At 46.5% G+C, this 27,290-nt stretch overlaps 1 protein-coding gene across 2 annotated transcripts; it reads left to right on the forward strand.

Annotated features, from left to right (window-relative positions):
- The first annotated feature begins 1,811 nt into the window (after positions 1-1,811).
- LOC146356324 (uncharacterized) lies at positions 1,812-26,713 on the forward strand. 2 transcript variants are annotated; one of them, XM_084831542.1, is made up of 6 exons: positions 1,812-1,876; positions 6,982-7,064; positions 7,754-7,880; positions 8,490-8,573; positions 9,095-10,887; positions 24,908-26,713. In XM_084831542.1, exons 2-6 carry the CDS (start codon positions 7,002-7,004, stop codon positions 26,099-26,101), a joined length of 3,261 nt encoding a protein of 1,086 aa, XP_084687668.1. In that variant the 5' UTR covers positions 1,812-1,876; positions 6,982-7,001; the 3' UTR covers positions 26,102-26,713. The 2 variants fall into 2 exon arrangements, with proteins under 2 accessions (XP_084687668.1, XP_084687667.1); XM_084831541.1 differs by lacking the exon at positions 24,908-26,713 and adding an exon at positions 7,302-7,404 and having other exon boundaries at positions 9,095-13,345.
- The last annotated feature ends 577 nt before the right edge of the window (positions 26,714-27,290 follow it).

A 27,290-nucleotide genomic window follows, 5' to 3' on the forward strand; every position in this document is an offset into this window, starting at 1 on the left:
CAAACAACAAACTATGGGTTCTCAAGGTGTCTTGTTTGAGAAAAATAAGCCATACCGCATGGTGAACAAGCCACCCTGCAGAAAATGTCCTGGGTTCAGACAACATGCTAACCCATGGTTCAACAAACAACCCACAGTTCAACAAACAACCCACACTCAGCTACTGAGTGTTGGTTAGTGTGCTGTGCAAACCCGGTCACAGGCTGGGTTCGTATGGCACGCTAACCCCTCATGGGTAGCATCCGGGAGCAACCCACATGGGGTTAGTGTGTCATCTGGGGGGCATTTTCCCTGCCCATGATGGGTCGGTACACACTACAGAGTGGGTTACAGGTCCTGGGGTGGCTGACCATGTTGTGTGGCAAGCTCCCCACGGAAAAACACAACCGACCATTGAGAGGGCCACCTAGAGTGGCTGGAAACTCTGCTGATGCTCTAGCCCACTTGGCAGATCTCTGTGGTCGAGATCGCCTAGCAATGGCGAGGATGTGCCAGAGGGAGCGTGGTTACTGTGTGTGTGCATGCGTGTGTGCATGCGTGTGTAAGTGAACCATGCTGCCCGATGTGGTTTGGCAGTCGTGTGAGGGGAGGGTGTACTGTAGATTCCCTCCCCCTCCCTGCGGCGTGGTTCCGCTACCCTCCTTCCTGCCCATGGTCGTCTGAAGATGCCCACAGCCTCCGCTGCTCCCTCTAGGGCTTCCTTCCTCAACCAGGTGCCCTTCAGATGTTTTTTGGACTTCATATCCAAGCAGCTCCAGCCAGCATGGTCAATGGTCCAGAATGCTGGGGTTGCAGGCCGAAACATCAGGAGGGCACGAGGTTGGGGAAGACTGTTCTAGAGAGTGTTCACCAGTGCTTCCTAGATGAAGGAAGTCATTCTAGGACGAGACATGTGATATTGTCAATGTTAGGATAAGGGCAGAGATGCCATAAAACATATGATATTCTTAAGACAGTTGTACTATGTTATGCATTTTGGTTGCTTCTTCTTCTTCTTCTTGTTTCTTCGTTATCCTTCTCTCCAAATAATGTTTTGTTGGCGCTCAAGACGTTTTGTGAATTTCACATTCTTCTGCATTTGTGCTGTTCCAATTCCCAGCATCTTTTACCACTCTGCTTAGGCTTCTAAGGGCGCAATCCTATACGGGTTTAGACAGAAAAAAAGTCCTATAATTCCCAGCATTCCCCAGCCAGCATAGCCCAGCTGGGCTATTCCCTAGCACTGCTGGGAGTTGTAGGACTTTTTTTTCCCCTGTCTAAACCTGCATAGGATTGCATCCTTAATGTCACAGAATGCAATGCTAAGCAACAAAGAGCATGCACAAGGAAGGTGCGCAGGTGTGTTGCTATGTGCACAAAATACAACCACAAACTGCTGTGCAGCTTTGCCCCCCACGCCGGGAAAATACCATCGGATGCCCATGTTGGGAAGTAGACACATCCATGGAGGATGAGGCTACCAGTGGCTACTGGTCATGGTGGCTATCTGTTGCCTCCAGAATCAGAGGCATACTAGTTGCTGTTGCGTTCTTGCCCTACTTTTGGGTTTCCCAGAGGCTGGCAACTGTGGGAACGGAATGCCGGCCAAAGCGGACCCTGGTCTCAGCCAGCCTGGCTCTTCTTATGTTCTGATTTCCCCAGCCTGGCTGGGGAATGCTGGGAGTTGTAGGCCTTTTTCCCCGCCTCCACATGCATAGGAGTGCGTCCTATTTTTTGGACTTCAACGCCAATTAGCCCTCCCATAGAGAACTGCGCTCTGATTCCTAGAGAGGCAGGAAATCTTAAAAGTGGGCGTGTGGGGGGGGCAGAGCAGGGAAATAGGCTGGTGACATTCCTGGGGTGGGGCGCTGATACGTGGAGTGGACCGTGCAAAGAGGTAACGGTGCAATATTGGGGGGATGGAGGGGGACCCAGGATTTGCTTTATTGGAAGCCTTGGTGGAAGCACCCCCCCCCTCGCCCCCTTAACTCCCTTCTGGGAATCATGGGTTGGGGGCTGATGCATGCAGTCCAGCTGCTGCAAAGTGGGGCTCAAACAGCTACCTGGTTTCTATTGCATGATCCTCTCTGCAGCCCCCCCGCCCCCTCGATCAGTGCGGTGCGTATGGGACATGGGGCTGGTGGCAGGGGTGGGGAGGGTGGCCCTTCATGCAGAGTCAGCAGCCTTGCTTAGTTGGGGGGAGAGCGGGGGCGGGGGAGAGGAGGAGAAAGAGCGCCCTCAAAAAACAAAATAGGGAGGGGGACCCCCAAACTATCCAAGCTGATCCGGCTGCAAAGGCCCCGCTCCCCTTTCATTCTTTCTATAGCACTTCTTTCTATAGCTCATTCTTTCCTGCCCTCCCCTCCTGGAGCTCTATCCAGTCACCCTGGGGGGCGGGGGTGCCCTGGTGCTGAGGAAACAGCTGTGCTGGGGTGCCAGTGGGGATCCAGTGTGAGAGGTGGAGGAGAGCCACCCTTGGGTGCCCTTAACCCCCAAAGATGCCAAAGCGGAGAGAAACGTCTCAGGAGGCTGGAACAAAGTTTTTTATTTGTAAAGAGCCTGATGCGTTTTGGCCTATTTTTATTTTAAGGCCTTCTTCAGGGGGCTGTAAACGTCAGATAGGAAAACACATTACTGCAATATATATATATATATATATATATATATGAAACATCTACCTCATTGCAACTAGGCCTGTGTGTACATTTTAGCATCAAAAAGCGTATCAATCATTACACACTGCAGATAGGCCTGGAGATACTAACATCCGCAGGAATTCCTACGGGAAATGGAGTGCTATGGTCCATGGGGTCTCGAAGAGTCGGACACAACTGAACAACAACAACAATTCACTGGCAATTTAGAAAAAAAATTCAGAAGGCTGTGATTTATGTTGTTCCTGTTAGAGAAGCTTTTTGTGAGAAGTTATGCAGGTGTTCCCAAGGTGCAGCTCAAGGCCTCTCATATCTGGACAAGACTGTGCTAGAGAGGCAAGGGAATGTCTAATACTGCATTCTAGTTACAGAAGTGGTAGAAACTCCAATTCCTCATTTAATCCCTGTGGAGATAATGTGTTAAATCTGAAGATCCATTCCATTTCTTTCCTTAGCAGGATCTTATCTTCTTGTGTATTAGGCTTATCCACTGCCCAAAATCGAAAGTCTGTCGTAAGATGTTTATATTCAACAAAAAAGGCCAACTAATGGGGCACCTATTTATAGTCTCCATTTGGGGGTCTGTTTTGGATGCCCACTCACTTTTGCACCTTAATCACAAAAGAGTGCTGTCGGTTTCCCTCCTGTTAGCTGAGAGGTATGTGGGGGCAGGCGGGTGGGCATTGACTACCAAACTGCCTTGTCAGTCATGGCTTTGGGATGCTGCAGATCTGGCAGCCCTCCATCTAGGGTTAAATTTTAACTACAATGAAAAAGGCAGGAAATACAGAAAAAAGACAGCTCATATTAACCAGCTTAATAAAACAGTTTAAAACACCTAGGTAAACAAGTAGCTTTTGACGTGGTTCTGAAAAATATATAATAGAATAGAATCCTAAAATAGTAGGATTGGAAAGGCCTATAAGACCATTGAGTCCAACCCCCTGCTCAGTGCAGGAATCCAAGTCAAAGCATCCCTGACAAGTGGCTGTCCAGCCTCGTCTTGAACGCCTCCAGTGTGGAGAGCCCAACACTTCCCTAGGGAATTGGTTCCATTGTCGTATTGCTCTAACAGTCAGGAAGTTTTTCCTGATGTTCAGCCGGAATCTGGCTTCCTGTCACTTGAGCCCATTATTCTGTGTCCTGCACTCTGGCATGATCGAGAAGAGATCCTGGCCTTCCTCTCTGTGACAACCTTTCAAGTACTTGAAGAGCACTATCATATCTCCCCTCAGTCTTCTCTTCTCAAGGCTAAAAATGCCCAGTTCTTTCAGTCTGTCCTCAAAGGGCTTTGTTTCCAGTCTGTTGATCATCTTCGTTGCCTGCCTTTGAACCGTCTCCAGTTTGTCTGCATCCTTCTTCAAGTGTGGTGCCCAGAACTGGACACAGTACTCCAGATGAGGCCTAACCAGTGCTGAGTAGAGGGGAACTAGTACGTCCCGGGATTTGGAAGGTATACTTCTATTAATGCAGCCCAAAATAGTATTTGCCTTTTTTGCAGCCACATCACGTTGTTGGCTCATATTCAGCTTGTGATTGACAACAATTCCAAGATCCTTCTCGCTTGTAGTGTGGTTGAGCCAAGTACCCCGCATCTCATAACTGTGCATTTGGTTTCTTTTTCCTAGGTGCAGAACTTGGCATTTATCCCTATTAAATGTCATTCTGTTGTTTTCTGCCCAGCGTTCCAGCCTATCAAGATCACTTTGAATTTTGTTTCTGTCTTCCAGGGTATTAGCTATCCTGCCCAATTTTGTGTCATCTGCAAATCTGATCAGCATTCCCTGCACCTCCTCCTCCAAGTCATTAATAAAAATGTTGAAGAGCACTGGGCCCAGGACTGAGCCCTGCGGTACCCCGCTTGTTACCTCTTCCCAGTTGGAGAAGATCCCATTGATAAGCACTCTTTGAGTCCCATTCTGTAGCCAACTGTGGATCCACCTGAGAGTTGTTTCATCTAACCCACTTTTAGCTAGTTTGCATTATAGTTTGCATTTGCAGGATATCATGGGGAACTTTGTAAAAAGCTTTGCTGAAGTTGAAGTATATTATGTCCACAGCATTCCCACAATCCACAAGAGAGGTTACCTGATCAAAAAATGAGATCAGATTCGTCTGGCAGGATTTGTTCTTGACAAATCCATGTTGGCTTCAAGTAATCACTGCATTGTTTTCAAGGTGCTTACAGAAGGATTGCTTTATCATCTGCAACAGAATTTTCCCAGGGATCAATGTAAGATTGACTGGTCTGTAGTTCCTAGGTTCTCCCTTTTTGCCCTTTTTGAAGATAGGGCCAACATCAGCCCTCCTCCTGTCAGCTGGAACTTCACCCATCCTCCATGATAATAGACAGCGGTTCTGAGAGTTCTTCATTAGGATGCAGTTCATCTGGCCCTGGAGATTTGAACTCATTCAAAGTAATTAGGTGTTCCTTGACCATATATGCCTATCGATCTCAGCTACAATCTTTGAGATTGCAGCTTGAGATCGATAGGCATATGGTCAATGCCTATTGATTTCAATAGGCGTTGGGTCATAGGCCCTCTTTTGGGAGAAGAATGAGCCAAAGTAGGAATTGAGCACTTCTGCCTTTTCTTTGTCATCTGTTATCATTTTGCCATCCTTATTGAATAGTTGAACCACCATTTCTTTCCTGTCTTTTACTATGCATGTATCTGAAGAAAGCCTTTTTGTTGCTTTTAGCATCCCTCGCTAGCCTCAACTCCTTTATCCACTAAGTCATTTCTGTTGGTTAGGATCAAGCCAAGGATAGCCAATCCTCTAGTTCCTTCTTCTACTTTATGTACGAGGAAGTTATCGGCCACACAAGTCAGGAATTTCCTGGAGGGGCCATGTTTTGCAGAATTTGTCTCCCAACAAATATTGGAGAAATTGAAGTCCCCCATTACTACTACATCATGCTTCCTTGAAACATTGGCTATCTGCCTTTCAAAAGTTTCGTCTTCTCCTTGAATGAGTGGCCGGTAGTAGACTCTGACCACCAGGTTCCTTTTATTCTTTGCTCCATTTATCTTGATCCAGATGCTCTCGATGGGGTACCAAGCTCCTCCTCCTGTATTTCTGTGCAGAGATATGTATTTTTCACATACAGTGCAACCCCACCTCCCTTTCTGTTCCTCCTGTTCTTTTTGAACAAGTTATATACTTCAACTGCTGTATTCCAATCATGAGAGTCATCCCACCAAGTCTCAGTTATACCTATCAAGTCATAATTTCCTTCTTGTATTAAGAGTTCAAGTTCGTTCTGTTTGTCTCCCATACTCTGGGCATTAGTATATAGACATCGAAGACCATGTGCTTCACAGTCTGGCTTTCTTCCTACATGTATCTGAAGACTATTATTGGGCGCTATTAGAGCTGTTCTCTCCGTTGTGGTGCATGAGCCTTCGCCGATTGTTACCCCCAACTTTGCATCTCCCTTCCCTGTAGGATTCAGTTTAAAGCCCTCCTGATGAAGTTCTTCATGCTGTGGCCAAACACATTCTTCCCAGCCTTTGTGAGGTGCAACCCGTCCCTTGCCAACAGCCCATCTTCCAGGAAGTGTAGCCCGTGGTCCCAGAATCAACGTTAGCATTATTTGCACCATTTCCATGGAGAGGGTATGCCGGAATCAGGAAACTACAACAGAGAACACTCTCTCCCTTGTCACATGATAGACCACAGAGACTGAAAAGTGCCAAGTATCTTAGGCTATTTGATACGTTGATGTTTTATTGGAAGAAGTATATATTTATAATAATTTGCCCTTACTATTTCTGATAAAGTGGGCTATAGTCCATGAAAGCTTGTGCCAGAATAAATGTGTCAGTCTTCCAGGTGCTACAAAACTCCTTGTTTTTGCTGTAATAGATTAACATGGCTACCCTCTGGAAATTGCTTGTAGTACAGAACTTGAATGGACCCCACCCCTAAACAATCCATGATGTTTTCTTTGGTGAAGTGTCCTAATCAGCTATAGGTAGCTAACTGGTAAGCTGAGGCTTCCTAAATGCTGGAACTATAATGTCACAATATTGTCAAAGACTAAAACCCATAACAAGCACACTTGTGGGGGGAGATGCTGAGGACCCCTCCCCTCCCTTCCCAGTCTTCCTTCTGCAGGAGAGTCCCACATGGGCTTCCTCCGTCCACAATACAGATACTTTAAGAAAAGGGGGCTGATAGATGAGTGGGGTGGGTACTCCCAAGGCAAAGAATGGAAGACGTTGGCAGGGAGAGAAACCATGGACCAAACCCTCTGAGCATATCTAGGTCAAATCCACCATCTTGAATTGTGTCCCAAGGCAAATCTGTTTATGCTGCCGTCTTTTTTTTATCACCCTTACAGGCAGTGGGAAAATACCAGTGATGCGTTCCAAGTCTGCTCCTCTTTGGGCTGAAATGAAAGGAGCTACTCCACCCTCGACTCGGGTAAGGGAGACCTCTCCTTCAGTGGTGGAAGTTAAGTAGGAGTAGGTTGCTCCTCCCACTTGATTCAGAGGCGGGGCTATGCAAATAATGTCATGCTTAGCCCCCTTCAGTGGGAGGAGCCTTCCCCAGTTCCAATCCTGCCTGCTTCAAGGCGACAGACATTTTTGTTCTGGGGGGTGTTGGAGAGGTGTGCGGGGGAGGCTGAAAGCTATTTTAGCTTTGCTTCTGTTGTTGCAGGATGTGGTGCCGCCGTTCACGTTTCACAGAATCTCCCTCAAACTCTGCGTGAGATCAGAGGAACGCTAGCAGAGGCCATTGTAGCAACTCAGTTTGGAGCACGGTAGATGCTGGGGCACGAAAACAATGGAAAGGCTTACTGCCTTTCCGCTTTCCCCATGAAAATGGAAAGGCAGTAAGCTCTCCGAATTCATTTCGGACACTAATTGGAACTGAAGTCCTTCGTAAGGCAGAGAGAAATAGGGAATAAAACTTGTCAATCGGTGTATAAAAACTCCTTGTTTTGTGGTTTGGGTGGTTCCCCATAATAGTATCTTTTCTCTTCCCCCTGCTTTTCTAAAAAATTCACTTATTAAAAAAATTATATAAAAATTTTTTTTATTTCATTTTTTTTTGCTAAGAAAAATTACCCGGAGCATTGGTGAGCAGAGAATGCTTTTGTCTTTTCCCAGCATTTTCTGCTCTTTGAGGAGGTGGCTGTGCATTTCACGGAGGAGGAGTGGGCTCTGCTGGACCCAGGCCAAAGGGTGCTGTACAGGGAAGTCATGCTGGGGACTTATTGGATCGTGGCCTCTCTGGGTAAGGATCCCTTTCCCCTTTCTTGATAGATGCTTAAAGCATTGAGTTCATGTTAGTCTCTTTACTTACCAGTAAGGCTGCCACCAAAAAGGACGAGTGTGGCCAGTGGGTCTGCCTGGGCTACGCTAAGCTTAGCCTCCTTGTGCTGCCTTCCTCTGGCCTGGCTCGTTGCATTCAGGGCTTCTTGCATACCTGGTGGCCCTTGTGCCAAGCGTATATGGGGAGCAGCAGACCAGATGCTTCCTGGCTCTCCTTCAGAGGAGGTGGGATGGTCTAAGCAGGCATTTCTCTCTAGGTGGGCCTCTCCTTCTCTATGCTTAGTTAAGCTGCAAGGGGAACAGTGCTGAATTCTCCTGCACTACACCATTGGTCATCTGTTTTTTCGGTCCTTTCTGGGAAAGCTACAGACACTGGATCGATTATTCAAGTCCCATCATGTTCTTTCTTCACCGGATACTTCCCTGTTTTAAAACATCTAGCATCCATTCCATTTGTCAATTGAGTGGGATGGGGAGTGGGGGGACAAAGACACTGTACTTTTGATTTTCTGAATATTTTTCCATTTGCAAGTGCCATAAGTAACATTTAGGTTTCTGTTCTCTCATGAAGGTGGGCCTCTGATGCCCAAGCCTGACCTCATCTCCTGGCTTGAAGATAAGGAAGCAGAAATGTTTGTCCAGGACAGATTGACAGGTAGGTTCTTAGATATATAGTGAAAGTGCATGTATGTAGTATTTCAGTTTATAAATAAAATAAGGATTGTATATACCACACAGAGTGGCTAAAAACAATAAAATATTTTATAAAAGTAACTTTTTAAATGTCAACAATAATAAAAGTAAAAAATAAGAGCGGATAGATAGGATCCAAGACACTGGCATTCATTCAGTGAAAGGATATAACGGGGATAAAAGTTCCAGTTGCTAAACTGATGTATTACAGGAGGAGAACACACACACACACACACACACACACACACACACATGAGTGCCTAGTGATAACAGGTGGGAAATGGACCAGAAAAGAATTAATTGGTTTTCCGAAACAGTAGTGTGTTCAAAAGTTAACCTAAGTTTCAGCAGTGCATACAGAGAAAAAAGGGAAGAATCTCAAAATAAGAGAAGTAGCTAATTGGTCTTGAACTCTGATCACATCCTCAATTTGTAGCTTGAACTCCTAACAGTATTTTCTGTTTCTTCCCCCATCCCCCACAGATGATGGGAAGGACAATGAAGTGTATACAAAGACACGTGTGATGTTGTTGGAAAGAATGAAGAAGAAAGTCAGAAAAGATACGTATGGAAATCAAAGTGAACAAAAGAAGTATACAGGAATCCAACCAAAGAGTAAGAACAAATCCTCTACTTCCCAGGCTGCTGATGGCCATGATCTCCTGATCCCAGAAGATCACAAAGGAAAGAGAAGGAGCAAGTGTCCAGTGTGGGGGGAAATATTCAAAGATAAATCAACTGTAAATAGACACTGCAGAACTCATACAGATGGAAAACCACATAAATCCATAGAGTTGGGAATAAGCTTCTGTAGAAGTGGAACCCTTCCTATTCATCAAAGAACTCACAAAGAGCAGAAAACATATAAATGTATGGAATGTGGAAAAAGTTTCTCAGTGAGCTCAAGCCTTACTTTACATCGGAGAACTCACACAGGTGAGAAACCTTTTAAATGTTTGGAGTGTGGAAAGAGATTCAGTCAAAGTATTCACCTTACTTTACATCAAAGAACCCACACAGGGGAGAAACCGTATAAATGCACTGAGTGTGGAAAAGGCTTCAGCAGTAGCAAAAGCCTTAAGAGACATCATAGAACCCACACAGGAGAGAAACCATACAAATGCATGAAGTGTGGAAAGAGCTTGAGTGATAGTGGAAGTCTTACTGCCCATGAAAGAACCCACACAGGGGAAAAACCATATAAATGTGTCGAGTGTGGAAAAGGCTTTCGCTATAGTGGAAACCTTAAAAGACATCAGAGAACACACACAGGGGAGAAGCCATATCAATGCTTGGAATGTGGAAAGAGCTTCAGTAATTGTGGAAGTCGTAGTGCCCATGAAAGAACCCACACAGGGGAGAAACCATATAAATGTGTTGAGTGCGGAAAAGGCTTCAGCAATAGTGGAAGCCTTAAAAGACATCAGAGAACCCACACAGGAGAGAAACCATTCAAATGCATGGAATGTGGAAAGAGCTTCAGTGACTGTGGAAGTCGTGCTGTCCATGAAAGAACCCACACAGGGGAGAAACCGTATAAATGCGTTGAGTGTGGAAAAGGCTTCTGCAGCAGTGGAAACCTTAAAATACATCAGAGAACCCACACAGGGGAGAAACCATATCAATGCATGGAGTGTGGAAAGACCTTCCGTGTGAGCACTTGCCTTGCTTTACATCAAAGAACCCACACAGGGGAGAAACCATTTAATTGTCTGGAGTGTGGGAAAAGCTTCACTCAGAAGGGAAGCCTTAATTTTCATCAAAGGATCCACACTGGGGAGAAACCATTTAAATGCCAGGAATGTGGACAGAGCTTCAGTACGCCAGGAGGCCTTACTTTACATAAAAGAACCCACACAGGAGAGAGACCATATCAGTGTGAGGAGTGTGGCAAGGGCTTCAGCACTAAAGGAAGCTTTGATTCACACGAAATAACCCATAGAGATGAGAAGCCTTATAAATGCATCGAGTGTGGAAAAAGCTTCAGCCAGAAGGGAAACCTTAATATACATCAAAGAACCCACACAGGGGAGAAACCATATAGATGTATGAAGTGTGGAAAAAGCTTCTATGTGAGCTCGACTCTTATTTTACATCAAAATACTCACATAGGGGAGAAACCTTTTAAATGCCTGGAGTGTGGAAAGAGCTTCAGTACAAGTGAATACCTTAGGGTACATCAAAGAACCCACACAGGGGAGAAACCATATAAATGTTCTGAGTGTGGAAAGAGCTTCTATCAGTCATCACATCTTAGGGTACATCAAAGAACCCACATAGGGCGGAAACCATATAAATGTTCAGATCATGGAAAGTGTTTCAGTGATAGCGGGAGGCTAAAATCCCACAAAAGTATTCATACAGGGGAGAAACTATAGAAATGCTCAGAATTTGAGAAGCCATGATGATCATCTAAGGATCCATACAGAGGTGAAATCCTATAAAGATATGGAGTGTGGCAAAAGCTTCAGTCAGAAGGAAAGCTGATTTTCCATCAAAGAGCCGACATGCAATAAACTACATAAGCACAAGGAATGTGGAATACTTTTCAAATGGTCTTTTAGAGATTGGTTCAAATGTATATGTGCTTGTCTAATGCTAAAATAATAATGCGGAGATGTACGTGACCTCTTGTACGTCTTACCTTATCAAAAATACTAAACAGGGATCTCCTCTGTGTTATGGTGATGGTCCTAGAAGCGGGGTGCGGAGTGTCATGCCTGGGGGCCAAATCTTGCCCTTTCCCCAGAAGTCCCCCCTTTGATTGCTCCCCTCCCCCAAAGGATTGGTGGTTTCCCAGCTTTTATGCCATTTCCCCCCCTATTCTAAAAGGCTGAAATGCCTCAGCTAAGGCTTAGTTATTGTCACTTAGAGCTTTCAGCTAAAATATGTTGGTATTTTGGGCATTTTTTTAATTGTCGGGCTATCCTGGCTCCTTCTCCACACTGCATCTCTCTGCCTCCTCCCCACCCCCAAAGCCACTCATGAAGATCAAGGGATGCTCTGGAACAGTGTGGGATGGGGCTTCAGCAGAATGGGGAAATCACAGTTCAGAGATGCTGCAGGTGGGAGTCCGTTTTGGATGGTGCAAGTCACTTTTGGATCTAAGACACTATGTTTAATCCGAAGGTTGTTTTTACTTTTTTTTAATGTAGTTACCTTATAAGGGCAGTTGGCCTCCTTCATAGTTCCCAAAGGAGCAGGCAGGAATGTTTGTTTGTTTTTAGTTTGGTCTTCAGGTGTACTGGGAAATGAGCCTACTAGAGCCATAGATTCTTTGAGCCTGTAAAGGTTTGGGGCCAACAGAGGCCAAAGGTAAAAAGGTCAGGCTTACAGGCTTGGTTTTTTTTGTTGGGGGCGGGGTATCTCTGAGAGGAGTAGTGTCATTTCCCTGGTTAGGTTTCAGTTTCATTTCCCCAGTTAAGTTTCATTTCTTCAGGTTTGAAACGGTAGTTTCGGTTTTGGGGGAGGAAGGTATATAAAGAGTGAGAAAACTAGTAAGAGCGGAGTCAGGGAGACCAGAACCTGAAGAGGGAGCAGGAAGAAGCAGCCTGGAGAAGTCTTAAGTACAGCTAAGGTAAAGGAACTTGAGTTTTGCAACTTTTATTTTCTCTTAATGTCTTTTGCATCTCTATCGTGTAAATACTTTTAGTTATGATTTGCTTGCTTTAATTTACCAGTAAACTGTTGTGGTTAAACTCTATGTCTAGAGTGTCAATCACCCCACACCTACAGCCTAAACCCCAAGTTATTGGAAAGGGGAAAGTAAAAGAAGGAAAGTGGGACTCTTAAGGAGTTGCTCAGGGGATCCAGGTCATAAGGGGAACCCTGACAGAGGCAAAAGTTTGGTTCACAGGGATCCATGCAATATAACACAGAGAAACTGACCCAAAGTTTCCAGCTCTGTTTTTATTCCACTTGGAAGGAGCAAAGATTCTTCATACAATTTAGCCAGAATGTGAGGGAGAAAGATTTTTGGCCACCAATGATGGGGGTGTGTGCATACCACTGGCTGTCCTTCTTGAATGGTTCATGCCCCACTTTTGTCAAACCCCTGAATTACAGCTGAAAGCCCTGACTTCGCTCCAATCTGGGTGTGTTTCCTTTCAACTTCAATGTGGTGGTGTACAGAGGCCAACTGCCAAAACAGTTATCCTTGTTCCAATATTTCTGGCCCTGACTGTTGTACATGAGTTCCGTCCTCCCGCCCCAGAATGCCCCAGCCATGCCCCTTTTCAGCCACTCCGCGCTCTTCTGAGCCGGAGAATGGGCTTCTCTGCGCTGCCTCGGAGGCAGTAAGGATATGGGAGGAGGTCGTTTTTTCAGGAACCGACCTCAGAGCGCAGGCTATGAGGTCAGTTCCTGGAAAACAGCATATCCTATGGCCGTCTAGCAGCCATAGGATTGCTCCCTAAGAGGCTTTGTTTAGCAGGGCTGGCCCAAGACATTTTGCTACCTGAGCACAAATGGAAAACTGTGCTCCCCCACCCCTACCTGTGTTCTGTGTACCCCCACCTCCCAATGCACACACTATTGTACACTTCTCAGATATTAGATTAAAATTCCAGCTTCCCCATGAAGCTCATGGGATTACCTTGGCCCAATCTCAACCTCTCAGCCTAACCTACCTCACAGGATTGTTGTGAGGATAAAAATGGGGGGATCTTGTACACCATCTTTAGCTCCGAGAGAAACAGTGGGATATAAATGTAATCAAAGTTAAGAATAGATATAGTTGAAGAAACATGATTCTTATGATATGCTATAAATAGTTCAAAGCCAGCTACCCTAGCATGCAAAATGACTGTGCATTGCATGGTTTCTTCCAGTGTGCACACATGGACAATACATGAACAAAGATAAGATGCATCACACAACTGTTAACAGCCTGATGTTTTTTGTCAGTTGGGTGGTATATAAATCTAAGCAATTAATTACTTAATTAAGCTACCTGGATTTGAGATGAAATTTACAGAGAGCTTGGGAAGGCAGCTAAGGCTGCAATCCTAGGCACACTTCCCTGGGAGAAAGCCCAATTGGCAACTGAATATAGTGGGACTGACTTCTGAGTAAACATATAGGATTGTGTGATAAATCCTAAAAACTGGCACAGACTAACTCCTGCACTGAATAGTAATAATTCAGTAGCTGAACAAGACACAATCTGCCTTCTCATTTGCAATATCCAAATGACGATCCATCTTTTTTCTTCCTGTTTTCCTTCCTCTTCACCTGAGACCAGGAGTTGCAAGTCTTGCTACTTCCTGCCTGCTGGACAGGGCTTCAGCTCAGGGAAAGGTATATTGCTCTTGGAGTTTATTGTACAAAAGGTAGCATACACACACACGCACTCCTTTCCCCTCTTTGTGTGTGTATGGATGTGTATGCTTAAATCCTCGGGAAAGCTCCTTCCCGCAGTCTCAAAAACTAACTTTAGGCTGGAGCTCCGCTTCACCAAGAATGCAGCTAATTTCCCCATCGAGGCAGAACTCGGTGAAGTTCTGCCTTGGTTTTAGGGCTGTGCACTGCTTCTGACCGAATCCTGAAGAGGATCAGGGCACTTTGGGCCGAAGCGGTGCGGTTCTAGAGCAGGTCAGGATCAAGCCAAAGTGCTCTGAAGTGGGTTGGATCGTTCTGAAGTGCTAAGGCCTGATCTGGACAGCCGCCTCGCCCAGCCACACGAGCCCCTTACTCCTTACCTGTGGAGCACCCACAGCCGTTGCCATCTTGGAGGGAGTTGCCATTTCCTTTCGAAATGGTGACTTCTTCTGGTCAGAGGACACGCCATTTAAAAAAAAATGGTGACTGCCTTGCAGAGGCCAACGGCTGCGGGCACTCCCAACAGATCCAGGTAAGGAGCAGGGGGTCTTGCGCAGTGGTGGGCTCCACTGCTTCAGGTCTCCAGATCTTGCTTTGAACCCAGAGGTGAAAGCAGGTCGGCCCGGCCCCAGAGCAGGCCAAAGCAGGTCAGGGCCTATTTGGGGCCTCCAAAGCAGTTTGGGGGGCTGTGCACAGCCCACTTTGATTAATACAATATGGATGTCAGTGGTTCTCAGTTGAATCCCACTGAATTGTGTGTCCATCCTATACAGAAGGTTGCTGGTGAAAATGGACAAGACAATGGAGACAAACACAGTTCCAGGAGAAAAATTATGGGCCTGGGCACAAAGCATGTTTCACCTACGTTCCCTGTCACTGAGTTCCAGGTAGGCAGTCCCAGGGCGATGACTGGAAGGCCCATGATTCAGCCAGTGACTGAAGTGAAGCCAGTTGGGATCTGGTTATTGCAACCAAAACTCTCCCCACGACCTGAGTTTGATCCCAGCGGAAGCTGGGTCTCGGGTAGCCGGCTCAGGTCAACTCAGCCTTCCATCCTTCCGAGGTTGGTAAAATGAGCACCCAGCTTGCTGGGGGAAAGGTAGTCACGACTGGGGAAGGCAGTGGCAAACTACCCCGCTATAGTCTGCCATGAAAACGCCAGCATAAGCGGCGTCCCTCTAGGGGTCAGCAATGACCCGGTGCGTGCACAGGAGGAACCTTTCCTAAGAGACCGTATGGCAAAACTTACAGCAGAGATAGGCAAGCCAGTGCCATCTGGAAGCAGGGAATCAGACAAATTCAGGGAGGATAAGGCTACCAGTGGCTACTGGTCATGATGGCTATATATATTGCCTCCTGTATCTGAGGATACAGCTACCAGCTGCTGGTATCTGTATATCTGTATATCAGCTGCTGGGGAACATGACCAGGGGGTGGCATTGCAATGAAATGGAGACCGGAAGGTCAGCAGGACAGCAGTTCGAGACCCGAGCGCCGCGTGACGGACTGAGCTCCCGTCTTCAGTCCCAGCTTCTGCCAACCTAGCAGTTCGAAAGCAAGAAATTGCAAGTAGATAAATAGGTACCGCCTCGGCGGGAAAGGTAACAGCGTTCCGTGCACCTCGGTGTTCAGTCACGCCGGCCACATGACCACGGAAGCGTCTTCGGACAGCCCTGGCTCTTCGGCTTAGAAACGGGGATGAGCACCACACCCTAGAGTCGGACACGACTGGTTGGGGACACCTTTACCTTTACCTACTTGGGGCTTCCCAAAGGCAGCTGTTTGGCCACCGTGGGAACAGAATGCTGGACTAGACGGACCCTTGCCCTGATCCAGCACTTTTCTTATGTTCTTAAGCCTGGCTGGGGAATGCTGGGAGTTGTAGGCCTTAGAGCTCCATCGGGTCCATCATTCTGTTCCCACAGCGGCCAACCCGTCGCCTATGGGAAGCTCACAAGTCGGAGTTGTAGTCCAAACCCCGGGGTGCAATCCTATGCATGTTTAGACAGGGAAACACGCATAGGATCGCACCGTAGGGTTTGGACTGCAACTCCCTGCCTTCAGGGCGATTGGACAGGGATTGTGGGAGTTGCGGCCCAAAGCATTTGGACGTGCTCGCGTTGCCTTCCTCGGCCCTGTGCAGTTCCAAGGAAGAAAGGCGGGATATAAATAAGGGTGGCTGGCCGACCGGGCGGGGGAGCTGGCTTTCCCCCCTGCCCTGGAGCTGCAGGTCTCCCTCCCTGCTGGCTCCTCGCTTATTCTGGGGAGACAAAGCAGCCGCCAGGAAGGAGCCGTCCGGCTGGTTGTTAAGATTCAATGCGTGCAGCTGAAAGGTTTGCAGAGGGAGGGATGGGGGGGGCAGCTTCCACCCCTCAGCCCTCCAAGGGAGAACTGAGCTCTGCTTCCTAGAGAGGCAAGAAATCTTAAGGGGGGGGGGAGGAAGGGAAAAGGGCCCAGTGCGGTTGCTTGGAGGGCGGGACGGGGGGGTGCTGCTGCTGATGCAAAGAGTGGGGAGCACGATGCAAAGAGGTAAAGGTGCAGAGTTGGGGCGAGGGGTGGAGGGAGCCAAGGGTTCTATCTTTTTGTGGAAGGATTGGTGGGGGAAAGAGCGAAGCACGCTCATTTCTGGGGAGCGTGAGCTGGAGGCTGATCCGTGCAGGCCAGCTGCAAAGTGGGGCCCAAACAGCTGGTTTCTGTTGCATGCTCTTCTCTGGAGCACCCCCACGCACCCCGCCCCGTCGATAAGGCAGGTCCGAATGGGATACGGGGCCGGCGGCGCGGGTGGGGAGAGGGAACCGTGGTGCGGAGTCAGCAGCCGGGGGGGGGGGGAGAAGAACTCCCTCAAAAAGCAAAATAGGGAGCGGGACCTCTAAAGGATCCAGACTGATCCAGCTGCTTCCTCCCCCCCCCCCCGCTTTCATTCTTTCTATGGCACGATTTTCCTCCCCTCCCCTCCTGGAGCCCTATCCCGTCACCCTGGGGCGGGGGTGGCAGCAGCCTTGTTGGGGGGCAGGGGCTGCTTTCGTACTCCAGAGGTGGAGGAGAGCCACATTTCCTGGCTGCAGTCAGCGTCTGCAGTAATCTCTGCCCCTAGAAAGACAAAGTCTGTCACCGCCTCCACGTTTTCTCCCTCTATTTGCCAGTTATCAATCCAGCTGGTTGCCGTAATCTTGGTTTTTTGGAGGTTGAACTGCAACCCAGCTTTTGCACTTTCTTCTTTCACCTTCGTCAGAAGGTTCCTCAGCTCCTCCTCGCTTTCAGCCATCAAAGTGGTATCATCTGCATATCTGAGATTGTTAATGTTTCATCCAGCGATTTTAACTCCAGCCTCGGCTTCATCAAGCCCAGCGTGTCGCATGATGTGTTCTGCGTACAGGTTGACCAGGTAGGGGGAGAGTATACAACCCTGCCGTACTCCTTTCCCAATCTTAAACCAGTCCGTTGTTCCGTGGTCTGTTCTTACCGTTGCTACTTGGTCGTTATACAGATTCCTTAGGAGGCAGACAAGATGACTTGGTATCCCCAGACCACCAAGAACTTGCCACAGTTTGTTATGATCCACACAGTCAAAGGCTTTAGAGTAGTCAATAAAACAGAAATAGATGTTTTTCTGAAACTCCCTGGCTTTCTCCATTATCCAGTGGATATTGGCAATTTGGTCTCTAGTTCTTCTGCCTTTTCTAAACCCAGCTTGTACATCTGGCAATTCTCATTCCATGAATTGCTGGAATCTACCTGGCAAGATCTTGAGCATTACCTTACTGGCATGTGAAATAAGTGCCACTGTTCGATAGTTTGAGCATTCTTTGGTGCTTCCCTTTTTTGGTATGGGGATAAAGGTTGATTTTTTTCCATTCTGTTGGCCATTCTTGTGTTTTCCAAACTTGCTGGCATATGGCATGCATCACCTTGACAGCATCATCTTGCAAGATTTTAAACAGTTCAGCTGGGATACCGTCATCTCCTGCTGCCTCGTTATTAGCAATGCTTCTTAAGGCCCATTCAACCTCACTCTTCAGGATGTCTGGCTCTAGCTCACTGACCACACTGCCAAATCTATCCCCGATATTATTATCCTTCCTATACAGATCTTCCGTATATTCTTGCCACCTTTTCTTGATCTCTTCTGCTTCTGTTAGGTCCTTGCCATCTTTGTTTTTGATCATACCCATTTTTGCCTGGAATTTACCTCCGATGTTTCTAATTTTCTGGAAGAGGTCTCTTGTCCTTCCTATTCTATTATCTTCTTCCGCTTCCACGCATTGCTTGTTTAAAAATAATTCCTTATCTCTTCTGGCTAACCTCTGGAATTTTGCATTTAATTGGGTATATATCCCCCTTTCACTGTTGCCTTTTGCTTTCCTTCTTTCTTGGGCTGCTTCCAGTGTCTCAGCAGACAGCCATCTTGCCTTCTTGGTTTTCTTTTTCTTTGGGACGTTTTTTGTTGCCGCCTCCTGAACAATGTTGCGAACTTCTGTCCATAGTTCTTCCGGGAACCTATCTACTAAATCTAGTCCCTTAAATCTATTCTTCACCTCCACTGCATATTCATTAGGAATATTAGTGAACTCATATCTAACTGATCTGTGGGTCTTCCCTGTTCTCTTTAGTCTGATTCTAAATTGTGCAATAAGAAGTTTGTGATCTGAAGTACAATCAGCTCCAGGTCTTGTTTTTACCGACTGCATAGATGTCCACCACCTTTGGCTACAAAGGATGTAGTCAATCTGATTTCGGTGTCGACCATCTGGTGAAGTCCATGTATAAAGTCGTCTCTTAGGTTGTTGGAAGAGAGTGTTTGTTATGCACAGTGAGTTGTCTTGGCAAAATTCTATCAGCCTATGTCCTGCTTCATTTTGTTCTCCCAGACCATGCTTGCCTGTAATTCCAGGTGTCGTTTGACTACCCACCTTAGCATTCCAGTCTCCTGTAATGAAAATCACATCTCTTTTTGGCGTACTATCCAGTAGGTGCTGCAGATCCTCATAGAACTGATCTACTTCTGCTTCTTCAGCATCTGTGGTTGGGGCGTATATTTGGATCACTGTGATGTTAAATGGCTTACCCTGAATTCGAATTGAGATCATTCTGTCATTTTTTGGATTGTATCCAAGCACTGCTTTAGCCACTTGATTATTAATTATGAAGGCTACTCCATTTCTTCTGTGGTCCTCTTGTCCACAGTAGTAGATCTGGTGGTCATTTGATGTGAAGTGGCCCATTCCAGTCCATTTCAGTTCACTGACACCCAAAATGCCTATATTTAATCTTGTTGTTGTTGTTGTTCAGTCGTTCAGTCGTGTACGACTCTTCGTGACCCCATGGACCATAGCACGCCAGGCCTTCCTGTCCTGCGCTCTCTCCCGGAGCGTGCTCAAGTTCATATTCATTGCATCGGTGATGCTATCTAGCCATCTCATCCTCTGCCGTCCCCTTCTCCTTTTGCCTTCAGTCTTTCCCAGCATCAGGGTCTTTTCCAGGGAGTTTTCTCTTCGCATTAGGTGGCCAAAATATTGGAACTTCAGCTTCATTATCTGTCCTTCCAATCTTGACATCTCCCCAATAACCACATCTAATTTGCCCTGGCTCATAGATCTTACATTCCAGGTTCCTATGGTGTGTTGATCTTTAGAACATCGGATTCGTCGTTCACCACCAGCACCATCGGCTGCTAGCCGTCCTTTCATCTTTGAGCTAGCTGCGTCATCACATCTGGGGCTAGTTGAACTTATCCTCTGTTCCTCCCCAGTAGCTTTTTGACCATCTTCCGACCTGGGAGTCCCATCTTCCGAGGGTGTGCCGACATATCTCTGGTTGTACTGATCCATTTAGTTTTCATGGCAAGAATACTGGGGTGGGTTGCCGTTTCCTTCCCCAGGGATAGTATTTAGTCTGACCTCTCTGCCATGACCTTCCCGTCTTGGGTGTCCCTTCACGGTTTAGCTCACGACGTCATTGAGGTGCTCAAGCTCCAGCACCACGACAAGGTAACGATCTCCTTTGCTGAAGGTGAGAGATATACTAGCAAAGACTAAAATCCATCATCTTGAATTGTGCCTCAAGGCAAATAGAATGATGCTGTTTTCATACAAGAAATTGGCACAGGAAATATGTGTCCTGCCATCTTTTTTGTCACCCTTAGAGGCAGTGGGAAAATAACAGTGAGAATTCCAGGTCTGCTCCTCTTTGGGCGGAAACGGAAGGAGCTGCTCTGCCCCCATCTCAGGTGAGGGAGGCTTCCCTTTCGGTGGCGGAGGTGACCTAGGAGGGGGTTGCTCCTCCCACTTGGTTCAGAGGCGGGGCTATGCAAATAAAATCACCCTTAGTCCCTTCTGTGAGAGGAGCTTCCCCAGTCCTGCCTGCTTTATTCAGGCAGGCCTTTGGCATGTAAGCTGGTCTGTTGCTGCAGGGGTGTTTTAATTGGCTGGTGCTGCTTATTTGTTTTATCTTTGTGTTCTTAATTTATTTCTATGATATATTTTAATTAAGATTTTGTTTTTAATCTGGATTTTAATGTTAGCTGCCTTGAGGGCTATTCTTTGGCAGAAAGGTGGGATATCAATTAAGTAAGGAAGGAAATAAATAAAATATCAGCAGCAGCAACACAGAGCTTTCACAGAGATTTAGTTCATGTAGTTTCAGCATTTCTTTTCCTACCAGTTTTTCTGACCCTGATGAGGGCAGCTTCAAGGCAGCAGGCCTCTCACATTGTTCCCCTGCAGTTGTTGTTGTAGTAGCCTTTGTTTATTCAGAAGTTTGGCTACCCTGAAGAGGGAACCTTCTGCCCCATGTCTCATGTAGGCCTCACGAGGGAGATGTCCACGAAGGCTGGCCTGGCTCCCAGGGTAGTTCCTGGCGAGGAGACTCACGCATCCCAGGCAGAGAGAGGCCTTGGTTTGGCTGGCGATGGGGCTGGCGCTCCTGTGTGAAGGGGAAATCCAGCTCTGGCCATTAGAGGAGCTTTGGAGCAAGGCTAGTTTCTGGCAAGGAGGTACCACTTGTATCACCACAAGGAGCGTCCTCCTTTCCCCTGGCAATGGGGGCAGCTCTGCGACACAGAGGAGGAAGCCAGGTCTGGCCACAAAGAGGGTTGCAGCTCCTGGGCAATTTTCTGGTCTCAAGTCTCCCAGCTCAGGTGAGTCACAGAGTGTTTGAGAGATGTGCAGGAGAGGCTGAAATCAGGACAGGCTGAGAGCTTTTTTTTTTTTTAGCTTTGCTTCTGTTGCTGCAAGATGTCAGTACAGCAAGAGTGCAGCACAATTGCCAAGTTTTTTGGTGAGTAGAAAAGCTTTTGTCTTTTCTCAGGATTTCCCGTCCTCTTGAGGGTGCGTCTGTGCATTTCAAAGAGGAGAAGTGGGCTCTGCTAGACCCAGGCCAAAGGATGCAGCACAGGGAAGTCATGCTGGAGAATTATGGGAATGCGGACTCCCTGGGTAAGGATCCCTTTTCCCTTTCTTGATAGATGCTTAAAGCATTGAGTTCATGTCAGTCTCTTTACGTCAGTAAGGATGCCACCAAAGAGGACGAATGTGGCCAGTTGGTTGTCCTGGGCTGTTCTGTCTAAGCCTAGCCTTTTTCTGCTACCTTCCTCTGGCCTGGCAAGGATTCAGGCACTCTTTGCATACCCGGTGGCCCCTTTGCCAAGAATATTTGGGGGGCAGAAGAGCAGATGCTTTCTGGCTGTCCTTCAGAAGAAGTGGGATGGTCTAAGCAGGCATATATCTCTAGGAAGGACTTTCCTTCTTTGGCTTGAGTTGTACCTTCAAGGGGAACAGTGCTGAATTCTCCTGCACTAAACATTGGTCATCTGACATTTCAGTCCTTTCTGGGAAAGGCGCAGACAACAGATGGATGATTGCAGGCCCATCATGTCGTCTCCTCAGCTGTGACTTCCCTGTTTTATAATATCTGGCATTCATTCTGTTTGTCTGTTGGGTGGGGCAGGGAGTGGGGAACAAAGACTTTAGGTTTTGTAAATATTTTTGCAGTCGCAAGTGCCATAACTAACACTTAGGCTTTTGTTCTCCCATGAAGGTGGGCCTCTGATGCCCAGACCTGACCTCATCTCCTGGCTTGAAGATAAGGAAGAAGAGATGTTTGTCCAGGAGAGACTGACAGGTAGGTTCTTAGACATTTCTTGAGTATGTATATATGGATATACATCTTATTTCAGTTTATATCCCAGCTTAATGCAGGTGGTATCCAAGGTTGCTAACAAAAATAAAAATACAATAAAACTTTTTCTAAAAGTCAGTAACTTTTTTAATGTCAACAATAAGAAAATAAAAAAGAAGAGCAGATAAAAGCCCAAGACACCAGCAGCGGCCAAATTTAAAATATATTAAGACAATCCATATATAAAAACGTCAGCTTGGGAAGCCAAAGTCCTGACTGAATAGAAATGTCTTTACCTGACAGGAGAAGAACATGAAAGAGAGGGCTAAACGGGCTTTTCTGGGGAGGAAATTCCATGGCTCAGGCACAGCCACTGAGAAGGTCCTTTCTCATGTCTCTACCAAACGTGCCTGAGATATCGGCAGGACTGAGAGAAGGACCTCCCTGGGAGATCTGAACACCTGAGTAGGCTTGAATATGAGATGGCAGTCTCTGAGGGAACCTCGCCCCAAGTCATTTAGGGCTGTGTAAGTCACAACTAGCATTTTGAATTGTGCCTAGAAACCAGCCAGGAGTCAGTGCAGTTCTTGTAACAAGGGGGTCGCACGGTCCTTATAATTGGCTCCAGTTAACCTTCTGGCTGCAGCCCTATGAACCGGCTGAAGTTTGTCATCACTCTTCAAAGGCAGAGAACACACAAAGGTAATCCCAAACGAGATGTAACTAAGGCATGTGTGTTACTGTGGTCAGATCTGACACCTCTAGGAAAGAGTGTAGGATCTCTCCAAACTGGGAGAATGGGCATCTAAATGGCAAATGCGGTTCAGTGCAAGCAAGTGTAAAGTGATGCATGATGGGGCAAAAAATCCCAACTTCAAGTATAGCCTGATGGTGACTGACCAGGAAAGAGATCTTGGGGTTGTGGTGGACAGTTTAATGAAGATGTCAACCTAGTGTGTGGCTGCTGTAAAAAAAAAAGGCAATTCCATGTTAGGCATAATTAGAAAAGGAATTGAGAATAAAACTGCCAACATCATACTGCCCTTATACAAATCTATGGTGCAACTACACGTGGAATACCGTGTACAGTTTTGGTCACCACACCTAAAACAAGATATTGTAGAGCTGGAAAAGGTGCAGAAAAGGGCAACTAAAATGATCAAGGGGCTGGAGCATCTCCCCTATGAGGGAAGGTTAAAACAGCTGGGATTATTTAGCTTGGAAAAAAGGAGAGGAAGGGGAGACATGAGAGAGGTCTACAGAATTATGCCTGGTGTGGAGAACGTGGACAGGGAGACATTTTTTTCCCTCTCTCAAAATACTAGAACCCAGTGGGGTCATCCTATGAAGCTGACTGGTGGGAGATTCAGGACAGATAAAAGGAAGGGCTTCTTCACACAGCGCAGAGTTAAACTATGGAATTCGCTTCCACAGGATGTAGTGAAGGCCACCAGTTTGGATGGCTTTAAAAGGGGTTTGGACAGATTCCTGGAGGACAAGGCTATCAGTGGCTACTAGTCTTGATGGCTATGGGCTACCTCCAGTACCAGAGGCACTGAGCCTATGTACACCAGTTGCTGGGGAACATGGGTGGGAGGGTGCTGTTGCGCTCAAGCCCTGCTTGTGGGTTCCTGGTCGACAGCTGGTTGGCCACTGTGTGAACAGAATGCTGGACTAGATGGACCCTTGGTCTGGTCCAGCAGGGCTCTTCTTATGTAGTTGATGCTCCAGCCTCAGCTTTGCAAAGATACTCCTGGCCTCCGCTGAGAGCTGCATATCCAGACTCAGGGATGGATCCAGACCCAGCTGCAAACCTGATTTGAAAGTCACTTTGCTCTTGATACATATGTTCAGTTTCTCTCCGGGTGAACATACGACGTGGCCCTTCCCACTCATATTCACCCTGACAGCAACTACCTCTCCCTCCCGCAGTGTTTCTTCATCCAAGCTTAGATGATCAGCCCTCTTTCATTGCATACACACAAACCAAGCATTAACCATGTCTGGTGAATCACCGACATGAGTCTTTTTTCATTAGCCCTTTCCTGCATCTTGGATGGCCTGTCTCCATGCTGCAATGGAGATGGTATGTCCAAGATTAAAGGGCCGCCCATGTCCTAGGAGAAAGGAGAGTGACAGAATTTTCAGTGGATGGGTCCTGTGTCAGAAGGTAGGCAAGAAGCCAGGAAGATCAGGCATGAGAATTCCTTACCCAATATTGGCCAGAAAGTTACTCAGGCCTGAGCGGAGAATGGGTTCATTCAGTGAAAGGATATAATGTGAGCAAAAGATCCAGATGCTAAACTGTGATGTATTACAGGAGGAAAACACACACGTGTGTGTGGGCGTAGTGATAACACATGGGAAATGGATCAGAAAGGAATTCATGTTTTTTCTGAGATAGTGTATCCAAAAGTTAACCTAAGCTTTCAGCACTGCATACAGAGAAGAAAGGGAAGGTGCTCGAAATCAGAGAAATAGCTAATTGGTCTTGATCTCTGATCAGATCGTCACTTTGTAGCTTGAACTCCTAACAGTATTTTCTGTTTCTCCCTGCCCCCCCCCCCCCCCCGAACAGACGATGGGAAGGACACTGAAATTTATACAAAGCCATGTGTGCTGTCATTGGAAACAACCAAGAACAAACTAAAAAAAGATACATTTGGAAATCAAAACAGACAAAAGAGGTATAAAGGAAACCAATCCAAGAAGGGTAGGAACAAATCCTCTACTTCTCAGGTTGCTGATGCCCACGATCTCCTGATCCCAGAAGAAGGCAAAGGGAAGAGAAGGAGCAAGTGCCCAGTGTGGGGGGAAATATTCAAAGATAAATCAACTTCAGATAAACATTCGAGCATTCACACAGAAGGAAAACCACATAAATGCACAGAGTGTGGAAAGTGCTTCTGTAGAAGTGGAACTCTTACTTTACATCAAAGAACTCACACAGGGGAGAAACCTTTTAAGTGTTTGGAGTGTGGAAAGAGATTCACTCGAAGTTTCCACCTTACTATACATCAAAGAACCCACACAGGGGAGAAACCATATAAATGCACAGAGTGTGGAAAAGGCTGCAGCAATATTGGAAGTCTTAAAAGACATCATAGAACCCACACAGGAGAGAAACCATATACATGCATGGAATGTGGAAAGAGCCTGAGTGATTGTGGAAGTCTTACTATCCATGAAAGAACCCACACAGGAGAGAAACCATATAAATGCAAGGAGTGTGGGAAAGCCTTCAGCAATAGTGGAAGCCTTAAAAGACATCAAAGAACCCACACAGGGGAGAAGCCATACGAATGCATGGAATGTGGGAAGAGCTTCAGTTTGAGCACTAGCCTTGCTTTACATCAAAGAAACCACACAGGAGACAAACCACATATATGTATGGACTGTGGAAAGAGCTTCATTCGGAGTCTACACCTCACTGTACATCAAAGAACCCATACTGGAGAGAAACCATTTAAATGCCTGGAGTGTGGAAAGAGCTTCACTCAGAAAGGAAACCTTAATTTCCATCAAAGGAACCACACTGGAGAGAAACCATTTAAATGCCAGGAATGTGGACAGAGCTTCAGCAGTAGTGCAGGCTTTACTTTTCATCAAAGAACCCACACAGGGGAGAAACCATATCAGTGTAAGGAGTGTGGCAAAAGCTTCAGCACTAAGGGAAACTTTCATGCACATGAAAAAACCCATAGAGACGAGAAGCCATACACGTGTATCGAGTGTGGAAAAAGCTTCAGTCAGAAGAGAAACCTCAATATGCATCAAAGAACCCACACAGGGGAGAAACCATATAAATGCATGGAGTGTGGAAAAGGCTTCTATGTGAGCTCGACCCTTATTTTACATCAAAATACTCACACAGAGGAGAAACCTTTTAAATGCTTGGAGTGTGGAAAGAGCTTCAGTACAAGCGTTGACCTTAGTTTTCATCAAAAAAACCATACAAGGTTGAAACCGTATAAATGTTTGGAGTGTGGAAAGAGCTACTACCAATCATCCCACCTTAGGGTACATCAGAGAACCCACACAGGACAGAAACCATAGGAATGTTCCAATGTTTCAGTGATAGCAGGAGACAAAAGCATTCATACAAGGGGAGAAACTATAGAAATGCTCAGAGTGTGGGAAGAGCTTCAGACACCACACAATATGTATGTGACTTCTCATACTTCTTACCTTATCAAAAGTACCTAGCAGGGATCTCCTTTGTATTATTGTGTTGGTCCTAGAAGAGGGGTGCGGAACCTCCCGCCTGGGGGCCAGATCCATCCCTCTGGGTTTCTTCAGAAGACCCCACCCCCTTTCTCCTGTGGTTGCTGGTTTCCCAGCTTTTGTGAAGTTTTTTCCCTATCGGCAGTAAGCGCTTTAAGCTAAAATACGCTGTTTTGGGCATTTTTAAATTTTGGGGGGCTATCCTGGCTCCTCCACCCCACTACAGCTGTTTTTGCTGCCTTACCCCCCACGCGCAAAGCTACTCTTGCGGATTGAGGGATCCCCTGGAACGGTGTGGGATGGGGCTTCGGCGGAATGGGGCAATCACCGCTGTTCAGAGACTATGAAGTGGAAGGCTATTTCGGATGATGCAGGCCCCTTTTGGATCTAAGACACTATGTTTAATGTAAAGGTTGATTTCACTTTTTAAAAAATATAGTCCTATTATAGGGGAGGAGTGTCTGTGTTTATTTTCATTTTCAGGTGTACTGGGAAATGGGCCTAGAAAAACCATAGACACTTTGAGCTAAAAGTTTGGTTCACAGAGATCCATGCAATATAACAGAGAGAGGCTGAACCAGAGTTTCCGGCTGTTTCCAATGTAACGGACAGAAACTGAACTAACGTTTCCGGCTATTCCACCTGGAAAGAGCAAAGATTCTTCATACAATTCAGCCTGAATGTGAAGGACAAAATGTGAGGGAGGTTTTACTGCCTGTGTGGAACCAAAATATTGCCCCTCCCACTTTGTGCTCAGTGTGCCCCTATCTCCCAACGCACTACTCAGATCAGGTTCAGGTTCCAGGTTCCCCATAAAGCTCATGGGATCACCTTGGCCCAATCTCAACCTCTCGGCCTAACCTACCTCACAGGATTGTTGTGAGGATAAACATGCGGGTGTGTGTGTGTGTCATGTACATCACTTTTAGCTCCCGGAGAAAAGGTAGAATATACATGTAATCAAATAAAGTTAAGGGTAGATATAGTTGACAAAACATTATTCTTGCAATATACTATAAAT

Source organism: Heloderma suspectum, chromosome 2 (assembly GCF_057233095.1).
Source record: "Heloderma suspectum isolate Gila_16-S chromosome 2, 16-S_ref, whole genome shotgun sequence".
Lineage (NCBI taxonomy): Eukaryota > Metazoa > Chordata > Lepidosauria > Squamata > Helodermatidae > Heloderma > Heloderma suspectum.